Here is an 18925-nt window from a genome sequence, read left to right as displayed (position 1 = left end):
AATGGTCCGGGATGATTTCAAAGCCCCAGGAAATACAAGATCCCCAAAATAGTAACAATCAGCACTTTAAAAAAAAAAAGCTCGGCAGCAAAGTGGAAAACCCGCTCGTGTCTCCCAAATACAGCAACGGTGGACCAGCAGTGAATCAGCTTGAAGGCACTGACTGACCCTGGCGACAGATTTAGATGACTTTTTTCAGAAGCAGACAGACATCCTTGTTCAGGAATCTGTTAATAATAGGGTTTTACACTGCTGCATGAGAACAGGCAGTATTAATAAATGAGAACAGTGAAATCAATAAGGCCCAGCAGACAGCAGCAGCAGCAGCATGCTTCTGCCTATTCTGCTCCATAACAATGCAGCAACAGGGAGAAGTTGTGTATTCCCAAGAAGCATGACACAGATTTTCACTCTTTTAAAGCTGCCTGTTTGCTTTCATGCAGATGTGGTTGCAATCCTGGCATTTCCTGCCTTTTAATGAATGTACACCACAAACAATATGTTCCTCTATTTACAGGCGCTGGAAAACAATACAACCCCAAATGAGACACACACATTGCATTCCCGTTTCTCTCAGTCCTTGCATTTCATTTTACAGACGTGTTATTCAGCTCAGTGTGGAGAGCATGTGTGTCCACATTAAGCCCGGCTTCTCAGCCTGCAACAGCAGCCATCCTTCATCTGCATAGCCTTTGCAGACGGCAGCACCGGCTGATAAAGAAACACACCGGACTACCTCATGGAAGCAATAACATATCACAGGTGTGTCACTGGCTGACGCGATGACAAACCCGGTTTTTACGATAAGGTGGATAGTGCATGCCTCAATAAATACAATACATAGTAACGCTCTGTAGACTCCTATATAGGCCAAGGTGTTCTTACAGAGATTATATAGGTTGTGTTGACTGCTTTTCATTCATATGCCCAGTGAGGATGAGAAGGACATCTTGGAGCAGAATCCCCTCTTACCAGAGAGCATGACCGGAGGTCTCCATGGTCCTCTGTAGCAACGCCAAGCCGAGAAAAATCATTCCTGTGTGAGACTACAGGACGAAATCCTCCTCAGAAGAATGCTCTGATGAATCAAATGTGCGACAGTTCGCGATAAATGAAAAAAGCCCCTCGTTCATGGTGGCTTCGTATCCCAATTGTAATTCACCAGCAGCCTCTCAACCTCCGCTGCGTCGGAGCGCTGCGCATCTCAGCAGACCTGTTTTCAGTAAGAAGAAAGGTTTCCCTTCTGCACCGGATGAAAACCCTCTATTCTACACAGCCAACTGACTCGACACTGTCACAGCAAAAATGCCCCTCCCAGATGTTACATGCCTTCAATGTGCGCCACTTAATCCACTAAGAAAATACGTTATCCAGTTGTAACCTGCTTGTAGTCCGGTCCGCCCCTTGAGGAGATCCTATTACTCCAATTAAGACAATTTAAATAAGGATATTTTTTATTGTATATGCAGGACATCTTTATTAATTCATCCCTTTAATTTTAGAAGTATAAATTGTAGCTTGTATGCCTGTGCTATAAATGGGTTGTCTAAATCTGCAGCAACTACATTTATTAAATCAAATATATTATACATTCTTATTTAAAGTAGCTATATAAACAATACAACTCTTTCTCTCAGCCATGCTATTATAATTAATAATTAAGCATTGGAAACCAGGTATGGCGCCAACTGTTACATAAATCACAATATTCATAATAGCGCTCAACTGTATAGCGTAATTAAAAGTATTTAGGTTGTTTTCTTTTTAAGGAGGAAACTGTTATTAAAATAGTTCACCCCTACATGACCAGTTATTCTGTAAATCCACTTAGTCTCAGGGCATCAGAGATGGTTGACTTTAAGCTCAACTCAATTCAAATCAAGACACATTTGTGGTTTCCATTGAAATAACTCTGTTGAATAATAAAACCAATAATTCAACCAACACTTAGTTCAGTCTGACAATGACTGAAACATAATCCGGCTCAGTGTACTGTTGTCTTACACACAAGCAAAGGATGAAACAGCTAGATAAACATTTGAAGTAGCAGCTATATGCTAATACTAAGGAATATAAAACTTTACATTGTTCTCAAGAGTCTTTGGGATGTATGAAGTCAAACTGACAGTATTTGACAAATATAAAAGGATTCAGAAAGAAAAGTTTATTTTCACACTGTCTCCAAAAAGATAAAGACAGGAAATATTGAAAACCTTTCATGTCCATTCTGTAAATATGAATTCCAAAGACTAAATAACAGTAAGGTTTAAAAGAATAATTAACTGTTCCCATACATTTCAAAAGTTACTTGAGGAACCCGAGGTGATAAAAATTAGTTTCATATATGTTAAGGACACATAAGGTTTCATATTGTTAAAGTCACTGGATTGCAATGGAGAAGGGATGGGCCAACATTTTTTATTTTAAAATTTACATAGTTCAGTTTTAAAAATCCATCAAAAGGTTTAAAATATATTAAATACAGAGAATAATATGAGTCAAGAACAGAAAAGGAAGGACACGGTTTAAGGATGGTTCACCCACTTTTACCAGCTTAATAAATAATGTCATCTGTAAGACTTTTGGCTACAAAACCAAGTTTTATTTCCGGGTATCACATGAAATAAAATAAAAATCATACTAAAGGAATTCTGGTTTCTGTGGTAAAATGTCAGCATATTTTAGATGATGAATCAGCTGATCTAAACCAGCTCATGTCCTGACTGCATTAGCCCAAAAATGTTGATGAATGTGGAAAAGACTAAAACACTAAAAGAAAAAAAAAACTTTCTACCGAGATGAACGTTCAGTGAATCTCATAATTTCAAAAGTCACGACAGGTTCACAACATTATTCACAACACCTTTAAAATTGAACCCAACCTTTAATGAAAGGTTTAATGCCATATTGTTTTGTCGTATTGTCAGAGTTTTAGGGCACTATGGTCTGGACTCAGTCACTTAAAGAACATTGTTTATAGCTTTGACTTTCTGTTTGGGGTAAATGTCTGGAAAACAAACTTTGATAGCTGTCAGTATAATGATCAAAAACCTCAATTCTGTTCCCTTCAGACCACAGAACCTGCTTACACTTTGTTAGTCACTGACACGTCCTCTGGCACTCACTTCCTCAGGCATTTAGAGTTTTATTCAAACAGTGGATTTGCTTCACAGACATTAAGCTGGAACTGTTAAGGCAACAATTGTTTTCTGAACACTGTCTCATAACTCACCCAGTGGGTCATGATGCCTGACCTTTATGACCTGTATGATATTCAGTGTTGTTGTATCCTTCACATTTGGTACTGTTCACTGACTCTGCATACAGTGATCTCTATAATTCAACATACAGTGTGACTCACTAATTAATTTAGCTGAATATTTGGGCACTCATTGTGTTTTACCTTTGAACTTACTTAGGTCAAGTTGTAGAGATTTCTCTTTCCCTTTTCAGTTTTGTTTTTGTTTTTTTAACATGAAGTGAGATTCAATATCAAAAAGAATCTTTTTTATTTATTTTTTTACTAAAAAAACAAAACAAACCCCAAGTCGAATATCAAAAAAGTATATTTCACAGTCTCCTTTTTCAATTATTTTTGCATATACTGGAATACACAATCATTTAGAGGTTTAAACATTAAGTCATAGCCGGTAATGCACAGATAAATATCAAAACCTTTGCTGAATCAACAAAATGAACTATTTCCTATAAAACGGAACAGGTGGACAAGATGTAAACAAATAACAAGGTGGCCAGCTCCACTCAATATGTTACACATAACCTGGATGAATGACAATATTGTTCACATGGGATAAAAAGACAAGCAGTTATTTTTTTAGTTTAATGATAAAATTTAGGGAGGGCTACCGATTCCTCAAGTAAGAGTGTGTATCAACCAACAGCACATTAACCACACAAACAGGCTGACAGATTTGACCTCTACCCGTCACATCGTCCAAACTCTGACATTAGAGACATGACAGAAAAAAGAAAAAAAACATCTGAGAAAGAAACGCACCTGATTATAATGTCACAGCTCCTGGAATGCCTTTGGTGATTCTTCAGATAATCAAACCATACTATTACAGTCCAGAGGTAAATCTGTAAAGTGACCCATGTTATCACCAAAATAAAATGAGAAACCAAAATGAAATAAATGGCACAGAGATGTACCAGATGACTGGTGGTCTCCAATGTGGTCACAGATTTTTTTTGTTCTATGTCTGCAGAAGTTAGAAGTTCTCAATCTCGCAGCGCTCTGCAGTTAAAACAGATGCTCACGTTTTTCTTAACCAAAAAGTCACATGTTGATGCCCGCTCTAGTGTGATTGAGTCTTTATTAGATAATGGTTCTTTGGGAGGCAGGCCCTGGCACACAACGTACTTCTCCAGGCCCAAAAGTAGGTTCACCACTTCAGTCACCGAGGTCAAGCGTGCTGGGTAGTCGTCGTACAGCGGGTGGGTTGGGAGCAGCGGCTGCTTTTGGACGGTGACCTGATAGCAGAAGCCGGGGTCGATCAGCACTATGGTGTCGACCATGTTGGACTGTTTAGCACACTGGATAAGCTGGAGTTGTGGGCCCTCCACCATTATGGCATACCATAGAATTGGCAATACGGAGGAGCGTAAAGACCATAGCAGTTTCATTAGCTGGTTTTCAATGTCCACACCACTCACAGCTGGATTATCAGCCAAACTGAAGATCTGTGTGATCTGCAGAGAACAGAATGACAGTAAAAATACACACACATTTAGCACTATGGGTAATTATCCAGACAACTAATATAAACTAACATTTACTACACACTCAACATTATTGATGGGTATCATTTGGATTTTATCAGTACTACTACTCTTATCAACGCTCCTTTTCGGTCCAGTTCTTTTTCAGTACTCAACTGTTTTTGTTTTGTTCTTTAAATCTTTTTTTTTTTTAAAGGATACATTCAGAACAAGATTAGAAATTATTTATATTTTAAATGGAACTAAATATCATCTATAGAGTAGCAAGAGTAATATTAACAACAACAAAGTCTCCATATAAACTTAATAATATCTCACTAGAAATAAATCTAACATGTCAATAAAATAAATAATATATCTGACATCACACAAACATCAGTCACTATAAGTCATTCCTCCTGTCCTCTGGCCTCCTTCCTCTGCTGCTGATGTGATTCACCGCTGGTAGAGAGAGGAGGGGCTGGTTTGTAGAAGTGGGCTGTCTTCTCAGCCAGGAAATAAGTTTACAACCATTTGACTAGTTTTACGATACGTTAAAAACTAAGCTGAACAGTTAGGCTACATACAGACAGCTTTGGTTTTAGTTGTTGATGCCAGCAGTTTCGTCATCATTAGGAAAACGGTTTGATTCTGATAGCAGCACAGTCTGTCCTGGAGCTTATCAATATGTCACTACTAATGGGTCAGAAACCGGTACTGATTCAGTACCAGTTCTTGACACCTATCCTTACTCACCATGGGCAGCTCTTCATCTTCTTCTTCTTCTTCCTCCTCCTCTTCGTCAGCATGCCTTAGACCATCTATGCCTGATCTGTCTCCATCCCATCTGCTTAGCTGGTCCTAGATTTAAAATGTTGAACTCATGAGCATAACTATTAACTGCAACTCCAGTCAGTCAAATCTCAATATGTTTAAATTAAATCTTAGCTGCATCAAAATATATCAAATCATCTTTAAACTGCAGAGTTTGGGATTGTTGCAAAGGCATCTATCATTTTGTATTAGATCATGGACCATGAATCATGGAATAAATAGAATTACTAACTTGGGTGTGTGACGATGGCTCATTGTCTGAGCTATCAGTACAAATGTATGTTAGCATTCAGCACATTCAAACGTTCGACCCTTAGGTGACAAATTGCTTCCCTGGCAAGTTTAATTAGTGTATGTAGATAGATTGTAGTGTGTTACCAACTGCAAAGTCAAGCTGCAGTTTACATCCATGTCTGTCCACACTTATATTTGTAGTAAAGACTTTGACATTTTTTCATCATCTCTATATCCACATGTATGATTCCAGTGAACTGTATGTGTTCACTAACATGCTTAACCAATAAAGCAAATTTTGATAGAGCCTAAAGTTAGAGAATAGTCAAGGAGGTCAGGAAATATGACCACCTTTACAACTCCTCCTCGAAACACTACCCCTAGCGGCATGACGATGAATTGCAGAGCAACGCGTTCGCTCGAAGCAGAACTTCGAAAGGTCAACGACGGCGTCGGAATGACGGCAGAAGCATAAATCAGGCTTTAGTTGCAACATAAGTGACACTATGAAAACTCATTCACTGACAGTCTGTACTACAGGTGTAACGATTCTGCTGCAGCACTCCACTGTAATCCAGTAGCACACTGCAGTTTTGTATTTGTAACAAGCTGTTACAAAATGTATCCCATCGCCAAACACATTGATTGAACAAGACAGCGCTGTTGATGTGTCCAGATATTTCCGTCTGTTCAAGTGACAAGAACAAACTGAAGGACAGCCAAGAAGAGACAAGTGCAGCTTGGCAGCGATATGCTTTCTTTATAAGGAGATCAAACTAACTTACCCCCCCCCCCATGGCAGTCAAAAGTAAGAGAGGGGGCCCACTCCAACTTGAGAAAAGGGTGAGAAAAACAGAAAATCGACAGCTCATCACAGGTATGGATTGTCTGAATGCGTGCACACCTGTAACAAATTCAGTAATCAACCTCGAATTAAATCAGGAGGTGCAGTGGTGGACCTGGTCAAACAGAGCTGGATCCAGGCCTGGATTCACTGAGGAGAGCCAGAGCTATAGGCGAAAAGAACAGCATGACAACAAGTCCATCAACCCATCCTCTCTCTCCACATGTCTTTCTGAGTCCATCTCAAAACTCACCATCACCCACAACAACTCCCCCGACAACCTGGTCAACTGCTACAACTCATCACTTTCATCCTGCCTTGACCAGCTTGCACCCGTTCAGTCTAAATTGGTCTCATTCCCCCACTCTGCCCCATGGTACACTGACGAACTCCACCATCTCAAATCTAAACGACGCCAACTGGAACGGCTTGCCTTAAAAACGGGTCTTACTGTTCACCAGGAAATGTACAAACAACATCTACAGCTCTACAAAGACACCCTGAACTCTGCCCGCTCCTCCTACTACTCCGGAATCATCCAGTCTGGCAGCAGAAATCCAAGGACCCTCTTCACCATCATTAACACACTCCTCAAGCCAATGGACACCATCTCACACTCCTTCTCAGTTGAAAAATGCAATAACTTCCTATCCTTCTTCAATGACAAAATCAGCACAATCCACAGCCAGTTGACCACCTACCCCGCTCCATGTCCCGAACCTGGGCCCCCCTAACCACCGGTCAATCCTTCTTCACCTTTGCTACCATCACCTCCTCTGACCTCTCCTCCACAGTCTCAACCATGAAATCATCAACCTGCAACCTGGACCCGCTTCCCACCACACTTCTAAAGGCCTGTCTCCCCGCTCTCTCCACCCTCATCACAACCACTGTAAACTCCTCTCTTTCCTCTGGCCATGTCCCCTCCTCCCTAAAGCTTGCATCAGTCACCCCTGTACTCAAGAAACCCGGCCTGGATCCCGATTCCCCTGACAACTACAGCCCCATTTCCAATCTGCCTTTTCTATCTAAAATCCTGGAACGTGTTGTTGCCAAACAACTCATCACCTACCTAGACTCCAACGACCTCTTCGAACTCTTCCAATCCGGTTTCCGCTATAAACACAGTACAGAAACTGCCCTCCTCAAAGTGACAAATGACCTTCTGCTATCCTCGGACAACGGCTCCCTCAATATCCTCATCCTCCTTGACCTCAGTGCTGCCTTTGACACGATCAACTACTCCATTCTCATCTCCCGTCTTCAATCCACCCTCGGCATCACTGGCACCGCCCTCTCCTGGCTCAGATCCTATCTCTCCGACAGACACCAATTCATTGCCATCAACAACTGTCAATCAGCCACTGCTCCTCTCATCCACGGTGTCCCCCAGGGCTCTGTGCTTGGTCTACTCCTCTTCATTCTGTACATGCTTCCACTTGGTCAGATCCTCCGTCACCATGGTCTCCAGTTCCACTGCTACGCCGATGACACACAGCTTTACCTCCCCTCCAAAACCATCACTGCCTCCACCCTCTCAACCCTCTCCAACTGTTTGACTGCCATTAAGACCTGGATGCAAAATAACTTTCTCAAACTCAACTCCAACAAATCCGAAGTCCTCATCATTGGTCCTGACTCCCTCACCCACTCCACTCAGAACTTCTCCCTCAACATTGACGGCTCCACCATCACCCCCTCCACCAAAATCCATAACCTTGGAGTTGTCCTGGACCCCACTCTCTCCTTCCTCCCTCATGTCAACCATATCACCAAAACCACCTTTTTCCACCTCCGAAACATCGCCCGCCTCCGCCCCAACCTGTCAACTACCGCTGCTGAGACACTCATCCATGCTTTCATTACATCCAGGCTTGATTATTGCAACATTCTTCTCTACGGCACCACCACCAAAGTCCTCAATAAACTCCAATACGTCCAGAACTCTGCTGCACGCCTCCTCACTGGTACCCGCTCCAGAGAACACATCACACCTGTCCTCCGTGAACTTCATTGGCTTCCAATTAAACACCGAATCAACTTTAAAATCCTCCTCACCACCTACAAGGCCCTCAACAACTTAGCCCCCCTCTACCTTGCTGACCTCCATCACCACGCCCCCTCCCGATCCCTCAGGTCCGTCTCTGCCAACTTGCTGCAAGTCCCCCGGACTAAGCGCCGGACTTGGGGTGATCGGGCCTTCTCAGTTGCTGCCCCCACCCTATGGAATTCACTCCCCCCTCACATCAAAATCTCCCCAACCCTCTTCTCTTTTAAATCTGCACTCAAAACACACCTTTTTACACTAGCCTTCACCACCTAGCTCCCACTGTACTCTTCATGTTTTAACCTCTGTTTTTGTTTTTTTTAACCTTCTATAATTAATAAAGATTTGTTTACATGTTAATTGGGAAATAGGGAAATTGTAAAGCGACTTTGACTACCACATAAAGCGCTATATAAATGTGATTTATTATTATTATTATTATTATTATTATTATTATTATTATAAGGAAACACATAAGCATAAGGCTCATGTAACACATCAAAGAAAGAAAAAGAAGTCAGGAAGAGTGTTGCTTTTCTGTGCTGCTTTTCAAAACCACAGATCCACTACCGCCAAAGACGACGTGTTCGCAAATTTGGAACGTCCCTAAAATTGAAAAGCAGGAAGAAGATGGGAGCTGTTATGGTTGCTGATGTGAAGGACTCTGTCAGGCAGCCCATTTCGCACCCGGAAATCTTCAGCGCTTTAGTTTGGTGAGCTGAGCTTCGAGGCGAATGAGAACATGTAGATAAGAATCTGTTTTCAAACCTGCATAGATGAATGTTGGTTACTCAAGTTCATCTCGTAAGGGTGTTTGCTGCCACTGGGGGGCTCTGAGCTCCAATTCATCTGAAAAAGAAGAAGAGAGCAACCTTATTTACATAGCACCTTTAAAAACAAATGATGAACTTGATATTTAAAAACATATTTATTAGGGCCGGGACTCAATTAAAAAAATTAATCTAATTAATTAGAGGCTTTATAATTAATTAATCGAAATTAATCGTATTTTAACCGCATATAAATATTTGACCTGAGAACAGTGAGAAGTAATTTTTTTCACATGGATTTTTAGTATACCATTGAATAATGACTGAATACATAAGCAACACAAATATTGTTTATTTTTGTTCAAGTCCAACAGACCAGTGCAATTTTTGCCATTAAGTGTAGCAATAGCATATTTAGAAATATAGTACATTTCAGAAATTAGCTAGCTACCACACTAGCTTCCATGCTAGCTGCTATATGTTTTGCATTGAGGTGATACTTGAGGCTCGATGTGCTGCGGTGATATGTGAATTCCTTGTTGCATAGCTTGCACACAACCATGCTCTTATCCACACTCCCATCCACGGGGCCAACCAAAGCGGTCTCATCAGCTACTTTGTTCATGTTCACTGTGGTTTGTTGTTGTCTGAACTACGCTTGTTAGAAAGCCCACATTGTTTTGAGTGATATTTACCTGTTTATAGTCTGTTTGCATTGTAGGATTCATTTGTCCTACGTTATTGAATGCAGCTGAGTTTTACCGACGTTCTTGAACGCACCACACCTGTGCAATTCTCCTTCTCCATGCGCTAGAGAGCTGACGTTTTTTCCCTTGCCTTTTTGCATCTTGCATCCTTTTTTGCCCTGATTTCCTGCTGTGTGTGAATGTATAAGGACCACAGCTGTAATAAAGCAGATAACTCCGTACATCTGTATCCGTGTTCTTTAATCGGGACACACTCACCATACCTTGCCACTCTAAACCAGTTAACTTCCTGGAGACCCCCACTATCTCCTTTGTAACGCTAGTTGGTGCTCCAGTATAATCGGTCCGCCTGAAACTCATCCAGTGAGAAACGTTCCGCGGTGCAAAAATAAGTGTGATTAAAATGCGTCCATTTTTTTTTAACGCGGTAATTATTGTGTAATTAATTAATCTTAATTAACGCGTTAAAGTCCCGGCCCTAATATTTATTAAACTCAAAGGCACTGGCAACTCACTGGTTGAAAGTTACTGTCCTCGTCTTCATTGTCAGTGAAGTCCATGCCAAGTTGTGGTCCTTTCTTCTTTAAACCCGACTTTCGACTGTACGTGTAGTGAGGCCTCGGCCTGCCTGGCAGCAGCGGGTTATCGGCAGCGTAGTCACCTTGTCCCATCTGGAAGGGCAGCAAGTGTCTCTGCCGAATGTAAGCAGATTTCAAACCAACACAATTACAACAATACTGCGAGAAACTATAAGAGATAGATTAAACGTTTCAGCCCAGCTGTGTCTCACCATCGCCTGTCTCTGACACTGACGTAGTCGACACTTCTGCCTCTTTTTGTTGCTACCTCCGAACTTGGGTTTGTCTATACAGAAATCACATGTGCCGCAGTCTTTCCTGCAGAGACAGGCTTTGCATTCTCCGCAGGAACGTCGCTTCCGTTTCTTATGCCACTGAAAACAAAAACAAAAAGAGAAATTAAGCAAAAACATGAAGACATAATGTGATAATCAAGTGAAAAAATGAATTAGATTGTTTTGTCAAGTGTTATGTAGAGGAAATGACAAATATGTATATGAAAAATTATTTTAATAACTTTTTAAATAAGTGAAAAATTGGTGAAATTATATAATAGAAAGATGGAGCTATGAAATGACTTAAATATAACAGATAATGAATAACAAACCCCTTACAACAATGGAGAAACCCAAATAATCTCTCAAGTCTCTCAAGAGTTTACCACATGACAATCATATTATGGGCAACTTTCTCTATGAGACATTAAGTGCGCTACTTGTCCTGCACTCTTCCCAAAATGTATCCTTTTATAGACTTTGCCTAGGAAAAACCTGCCTTTGCTGTGAGTGGCCAACATTTTTCCAACTAGAAACCGTATGGAGGCAGAAATTAGCAAATCTATGATAAAATGATTCTTTGATTATCAAAACGGCTGCCGATTAACTTTCTATCAATCGACTTAGTTATTATTTGCCCGATTGCTGCAGCTCTATTTGGTTCAAGACCAGGCGGGGAGTTCTGGTCCTCTGAAATGATGCGAACGCGGAAGTAACTTAAAGCTGCATTCTATCAAAAGGCCACCAGGGGGCGACCGTTTTGGTGTCAAAAGGACTTCCGTCTCTATACAAGTCAATGGAGAATTCACCAACTTCTCACTTGATTTCTAACCTCAGTAAACGTTTTCAAAATGTGTTTATGGTCTCAATCGCTAGTTTAAAGCCTTCTTCAATGCAGTATGATGTTCATTTGTGAAATTTGAGCCTCCCTGATTTTATATTTCACGATAAAGCAGGGTATGCATTAGGGCGTGGCTACGTCGTGATTGACAGGTTGATTGGTTCACAGGTTCAGGAGGGCGCCTCTTGCTCCTCCTGATGCCCATATAAGTAGAATCCGTGTTTTTTTTTTTACCCGGCATGCGTCCGGTGACGTCACGGATGTTACGTCCATTTTATATACAGTCTATATTCAAGACATTTTGTCGATGCTTTTCCCACTGTTAAAAACGTGTTACCACTGGAGTGCATAGTAACTGACATGACCAACAGCTATGAAGGATTGCTTTATGTCACTGTCTGTATGGAAGAAAAACACTCACATCATCATCATCGTCAGTTGACAGGTCATCCTCGTCATCTACGTCCACATTGACTGAGAAGTTCTCTGTGTCGCTGCTTTTAAAACTCGGGTGCTGCAGGTGTAAAAAACATTGTCAGTGACCGCCAGAACATTTAAAACATATTTAGACAAAAAAGATTTGTTTTTTTTTGTTTTTTTTGTGTGAAATATTTTAGTAATTTGAATGATTACCTGTGAGTCCATAACTTCACTCTGCAAAATAAATTAGAACTCAGTGAATCAATGAAATAAATCATGCATGTCAAAGCCATTAGTCATGATTCGTGTCCACATTATAATTACAAAACATGTGATACAGTTCTTAAAGTCTACAATTAGGTATCACTGACAACAAGTCTGACCCTCCTTCAGTTTTGCCACATTATAGCGGGCATAAAGTTCAACAAGAACCAATGAAAATCTAGCCTTTGAAATCAGAATGTGGAGATCTCTGAGATGCCAGCAAGCGATTTAAACAAGTGCACTTTGATTACAGAAGCTTTCCTCACCTGGAAACTCATGCTGTCATCAAATGCTTCAGGAATGTCATTAGGAGGCCTCTGCTGCTGGAAGCCTACACCGCCAGGACCCTGACGTAACACACAGAACCAAAAAGACAGACGTTTAGAACACATTTTTTCCATTTAATGATATAAATAATTGTTGTATCTTACCTTGCGAATAGGACATATGCACCTTCTTTTCCGGCATATGCGTTTTCGGGTCTCGGGGCTCTGCAGTCCATGCTTGCAGTTGGCACACTGCCCACAATTCAATGTGTTATGGCATCCTACACACTGCCCACAAGGAATCCACTACAGTAGACATGAACAAGAATAGATCATTGTTTTTAGTTTTATAAGAAACAGCAAAACATGAAACGACTTTATCTTTAGCACCTCATCATGCATCTTTGTTCAGATGCTTCTTTGGTGATATCAGACAAGTGTTAAAATGGCCTTAAGAAGAACAAAGTTGGCCTGTATTACAGAAGCAGGGGTTGCTTTCCCAGTTGTTTTGCCCTCTCTTCTCATGTAAACTTAAGAGAACTCTTCATGCAGGGTAGGAAATCAACTCTCTTTTTTGCCCTTAAAACTACAATATAATTGTTCTAGACATCAATCAAGTCATGTGTGTAGTCATTTACAAGAGCTTTTGACACCAGAAGGGCTGTAGAGGCCCAGCTGGAGTTGTAAGCAATGTCAAGATGATGCTGATGACATAAACGCAGACAATGTACATTAATTTTTTGGATATGCACCGATATGAAATTACAGGGCTGATAACAATAATGATCATTAGTGATTATTTTATTACAAATGCATAAATGTGAAGATTCACCATCCCCACAATAAAAAATATATTATTTAAGGCTGCAACCAATTATTATTTTAATCATCAATTAATCTGTCGATAATTTTTTCGATTAATCGGATTTAAAAAAATGTAAAAATAAAAAATTTAAATTTCCACCCCTTCATTCAAAAACAGAACATTATTTCAAATTGACAATGGAAAAAAGTGCTCAAACAACAGGTTACTGCTTGGACGTCCCTGAGCTTTTAAAGTAATATTAAATTATAAATAATTTTAACAAAACAACTAAATGTTAATGTCTGATAGCTTTAACAAAAAAACAAACATGTATGCTATACAAAAAGAGGTATTTTCTGTAGTTAAAAAGGGACCTGAGCTGGTGGAACAATAATTAAAAGATAAATATTAAAGAAAAATGCAAATTATAAAACTGTTAACAAGATTTGTTTCAACATCCAGTGATGGTTGTAGTATATAAATTAAAAAGAGTTATATACCATGACCTATAACATATTGGTAATAAAAAAAACCTTCACACAAATAGAACACACTTATAAATCGATATTAGCCTCCAGCAGTGTTAACCAAGAATAAAGTCTAAACCAGTTCACCTTGGTGGTGTGAAGACTGATTTTATATTGTTCACACAACCCAGAAAAAAATACAACACTGTGTCTGTGAAACTACATATAAACAGTTTGAAATGTGGTTTATTTTGTAGTTACCAGTTTTACTTTTTCCATCAGTAGGCTACCATACAAAATTATGTGCGCTAGATTCCTCTGCCTCTCCTCATCTTCTACTGCTGACTGTGAAATCTCAGCAGGTAGAAGCTGATAGTTCACAAACTAGAATGAGGGTGCAAACTGCAACACAGTTAATTGATCCACACGGTGACATTTTATCATTGACATGACGTGCAAAAGCGATAGAATCCGATTGTTTGTTTTTTTTGTGCGTGCATGCACGCGTGCGCTCCATGCTGACCTCGCAGGATGCCGCACACACTTTCTACTTCTATGTAGTGTGCACTGCTCCTACACTTTAGAATGTTTCGGGTGACCTGTTTCTCCGCCTGTGCCATGATACCAGCTCTGCTCAGCTCCATCTGCTGGTGAAATAAACTGCTGTGCGACGTAGCGAGTGACGCATTAATCCCGCAACACAACGAATCGATAATGAAATTTGTTGCAACACTTTTAATGTTCCATTTTTATCGATTTGTTGTTGCAGCGCTAATATTATTGTAAACTCGTTTGTACCAATCAGGTTATCATATTTTAATATGAACATTTTCAGAGTAACCTCAATGCTGTTGAACTGATGTATGGTTGAAGCCCTCAGACTACTCTACTGTACAGAAAGGCTGCAGGTCTTTAACAATAAACTGGTTTACAGCTATGGGGCATCATTCAGAGAGAGGAGGGGCAGGCTGTTGTCAGCCGTAAGTCTACAGAAATTCAGCTTATTTTCACATATTTAGCTAATTAGACTCAATTGTCATACAACAAATGTCCGATTTGAGCTCGTTCATAACAGTTTGCTATTGAAGATCCTCTCCAGACATGCATTAAAGTAGTGTTTCTCAGCCCCGGGATAATACCAGGTGTGAGCTGGTATACTAAGAGCTGTCCACTTGCTGTCGCATATTGATGCAAGGTGTGAACAGGATCCGTGTGCATCTGTGGAACTCAGCCCCGCCCTTGTGCAAACAGACACAGATGATGAAGAGCTCAAAAAAGACAAAGAAGTCTGAATAATAGACAAAGCTGCATAAATGTGGGATTTACATTTTGTTTTGATAATATTGTTTCACTTTTACAAGGAGGGAAGACTCTCTTCTCCGTGGATCAATAGTATCTCAGTGAAAGCTTTCCAACAGGACGAGTGTGTTTTAAGTCTATTTCCATAAACAGGTGTTGCAAAGGGGGTCATTTATAATCAGGGTAGTCTTACATTCAGGCTAATGCAATACTGTGTTACTGATAAGTGCCCACTGGACAATATGCTAAATCTTTGGTTAGTCCACAGAGCTAACATGCAGCTGTTGACAGACGATGCTTTACCTTTCGAAAACGAATCATCGGATGTTCTTTTGTCTTTGAGGCTGTCGGAATTAAAGAGAAATAAACAATATGGGATCAGGAAAAATGTAACCTGACCCTCAATTCATTTCTGTTTTTCCCTGTTTCTTCAGAATTGTGAAACTGAACACTCACTTACCCCAACAAGTGGGACAGGAGGGCCTTTTTCTTTGCTTGTCATACCAAGTCCCTGTAAAGGAAATACCACATCTGGCACAGATCCTGTAGAGATACATGATAATCTTCAGTTTATCTGCATGTATCAGCGACTCATAACAAATTAACATTTCTCAGGGAATGGAAATGCTCACGTTGTAAATTACCATCAACAAGTTTTAGTGAGAAAGCTCATTGACTGATATATGACTCACAGAGTGCTGTCCTCTGACCCGATTTCTCCATTTATGGAGGGGAGCGGAAGCGATCTGGATGCTGAGGGAAGGGGAAGTTTAATTTTATCTTCGGCTACTGCATCCTTATTGCTAGCACCATGGTTCGAAGTTCCCATCATACTCTGCATGGAGAAACCTGTTTGGTTGGTGTTTAGGGTTTTGGGGCCCTGGTTGGGGGTGAGCCTGTGGTGGGAGTCTGGAGTGTCTGCCCCCTCTCCTCTCTCCATCCAGCTGGACTCCGAGGAAGAACGCTCCCGTATTTTTCTCTAATGGATACAAACATAAGGAAAACTAACTGTAGGACTTCTTACATAATTAAAGTGCTGACGTTTTTACGTGCTAACAGAGGCCAGTACCTTTGCTCTGTTTCGAACTCTTGCTGGTGGTGTGTCGCCATTGTAGAATTTCCCTGTCTTGTATTCAAAGTTAGACAAGTCAAGAACTCCCTCCATCACTGAAGCCAGCTCCACTCTGCTTCTCAGTCGATCACCACGCGGACTGTAAAGGAGGGGAATAAAAGTATTACAACTAAAAGGAGCTAAACAACAATACAAAATGTAGCCACACTCAACTTAATTTCACTCAGTTCAGAAAAGACTTTATTCTTTTATCTTTCAGCAAGCATACAATGCAATGTTGCATTGTCTTTTAGTCCTAAACATGGTTAGAAGATTTTTAATTTATCAGACATATTAAAATGTACAGTTATTCCCATAGTGAGTTCTGATGAAATTTCCCAGCCCAAAACTGCACAAAATGTTGTGTGAATACTGCTTACTAAAAGGTGCTCAAGAAGCAGTTGCAAGAGGAATAAAAAAAGTGGCAAAAAGTAGTTAAAAGAAGTAAAATCTCAGCAATAAATATTAAGAACATTGTTGAGCACCAGGTAAATATATGATAACATATGTTCTGCCACTTGGACTAAAAACAACAACACACTGGCATTGTTTTTCAACTGGAGAGGATTTACCTCAGGTAATAAACGTCCTTCTGGCCAATGCTTGAACCTGAGCGACGGACAACTTCTTTGCGTTTCCAACCCTCTCCAAGTACAGGCCACTCCTCCCATCCCTCATCAGGGTGTGATCGCTTACGGCGGGGAATGTGAAGCCTGAAATAAGGAGGGGTGTGGGGAATAATACGTTAGAAGTGCATGCAGAAATATTGCATGCATACATAGGACAAAGACACATTCACAGAAACAGTTACCTATGTTGTTTAAGTATTTACTTTCTTTCAAAAGATGGAGGCAAACATGCCTAGACACTTGAGATGAGCTGAGTCTTTCAGCCACAATTGAAACAAGCAGCAAGACATTAAGACGCACTGTGATTTATCACTGGCAGTTTTACTGAATATCACTGCTTACACTTCAAGACACATGTATTGTAAAACAAATAATCCATCACTATATGACACACTGCTCATTATCAGACTTTGCTACAAGATACATGGGCTCTGCAGACAAGCAACATATAGACATATGACAGAAACCAAGATCATTCAACCTACTGATAAATCTTTTTGAGGGCCTTCTCACTGCCCGCCACACTCTCACTCCTTTCACTCTCTCCTGCCAGGCTTTCCTCCTCTGGATCATTGTTAGTGCTATTGACATCATCATCTTCCTCAAGGGGCTCAAACCAGTCAACAGGAGGCTCTCCGCCCGTGGATTTAACCTCCTCCTTTGTGTCTTCTGGGGTTGTTTCTACAGGATCTGACTTTGGGGTTTCCTCTGCATCAACATTGTCTGAGGATGCCAAGTCCTCCTGTGCTGTTGCTACCTCGGGGGTGTTTTCTGCCTCAATGGTCGTCTTCTCTGTGCTTTGTCCCGCATCTTCTTTCACAGGCTCTCTGCCAGAACTCTGTACTGGTTCCTCGTTCATTGAATCACCAGTTTAAACTACACACAATCCAAGGTGTTTTCCAGGAGACAACCAAGATATTTTTTCCAATCAGTCATGCATTCCATTTAAAGCGGTGTATTTTCCACACAGTCCGCGGGATTTAGTATCTTGATGTTTGGGCAGCTGAACCGTCAGACTGTTTGGCAGCCGTTCAGGTTTTCATGGCAGAACCTGGAAGAAGAGGTTTTTGAAAAGGAGTTAAAAGACAGATTAAACACGATATATGTCTAATTCAGTTTACCTAGCTCCATATGTAACTGTCGGTTTGATAACTCGACAGCTATGACTTTACGAGCAGGCTTATAGTTTGCACAGCATTACGATGTATTTGCAATGCAAATTAATTTAGGTGACGAGGTTTATTTCCTAATTTTGTAAACGTTATCTATATCCCATATAGTTGCAGCTGTCGTTTACCTATGGTTGATTAGCTAGCACTGCGATGTAGCAGCTGTTAGCTACACTAGCTAAGCTAATCTTACTGCTGAAGCTGCTCTAGTTCTCTGGGATTTGGTGCAGTTTATCTCTTAATACACAGACATACCGCATAATACCACCAGTGCATACCAGTACCACTTAAGAAAAGGTGAGCTGGAGTGGAAACACTGAGGCTAAAAATGTAACGCTAGTAAGGTTAGCGTCCGTTAGCTGTAGCGTTGCTTCATGGTTACTAAACACAGTGCTAATTTTACAGCTATTGGTTAAGAGCTGTTTATCGCTACCACTTTGAAAATGTTACTGTAAGTTAGGTGGCAGCGACAAAAAACAAACATACACACACCTTTCGAGTGATATTCCTCAGATGCATGGCACTCCACTCACAACATACACATCCCTTTCTGAGGTAGGGCTAGTGTTGCTAGCTGCGAATAGAGGCTACAGCAAACATGCATTCAGGCTGACTCCGCCCAGACACAGAGATGTGTTCATTG

At 40.7% G+C, this 18925-nt stretch overlaps 1 protein-coding gene across 1 annotated transcript; it reads right to left on the bottom strand.

The window, feature by feature from the left end:
• Nucleotides 1-2420: 2420 nt before the first annotated feature.
• mbd1b (methyl-CpG binding domain protein 1b) lies at nucleotides 2421-18880 on the bottom strand. Its single transcript, XM_062415981.1, has 16 exons — nucleotides 18775-18880; nucleotides 17599-18164; nucleotides 17057-17197; nucleotides 16443-16584; nucleotides 16066-16352; nucleotides 15834-15916; nucleotides 15677-15717; nucleotides 12968-13108; nucleotides 12803-12883; nucleotides 12486-12506; nucleotides 12274-12366; nucleotides 10949-11110; nucleotides 10674-10850; nucleotides 9450-9530; nucleotides 5479-5583; nucleotides 2421-4713 (listed from the first exon to the last, which is right to left on the bottom strand). Exons 2-16 carry the CDS (start codon nucleotides 17970-17972, stop codon nucleotides 4243-4245), a joined length of 2400 nt encoding a protein of 799 aa, XP_062271965.1. The 5' UTR covers nucleotides 17973-18164; nucleotides 18775-18880; the 3' UTR covers nucleotides 2421-4242.
• Nucleotides 18881-18925: the final 45 nt, after the last annotated feature.

Source organism: Scomber scombrus, chromosome 3, assembly GCF_963691925.1.
Source record: "Scomber scombrus chromosome 3, fScoSco1.1, whole genome shotgun sequence".
Classification (NCBI taxonomy): domain Eukaryota; kingdom Metazoa; phylum Chordata; class Actinopteri; order Scombriformes; family Scombridae; genus Scomber; species Scomber scombrus.
This window is presented reverse-complemented; position numbering and strand designations above follow the sequence as displayed.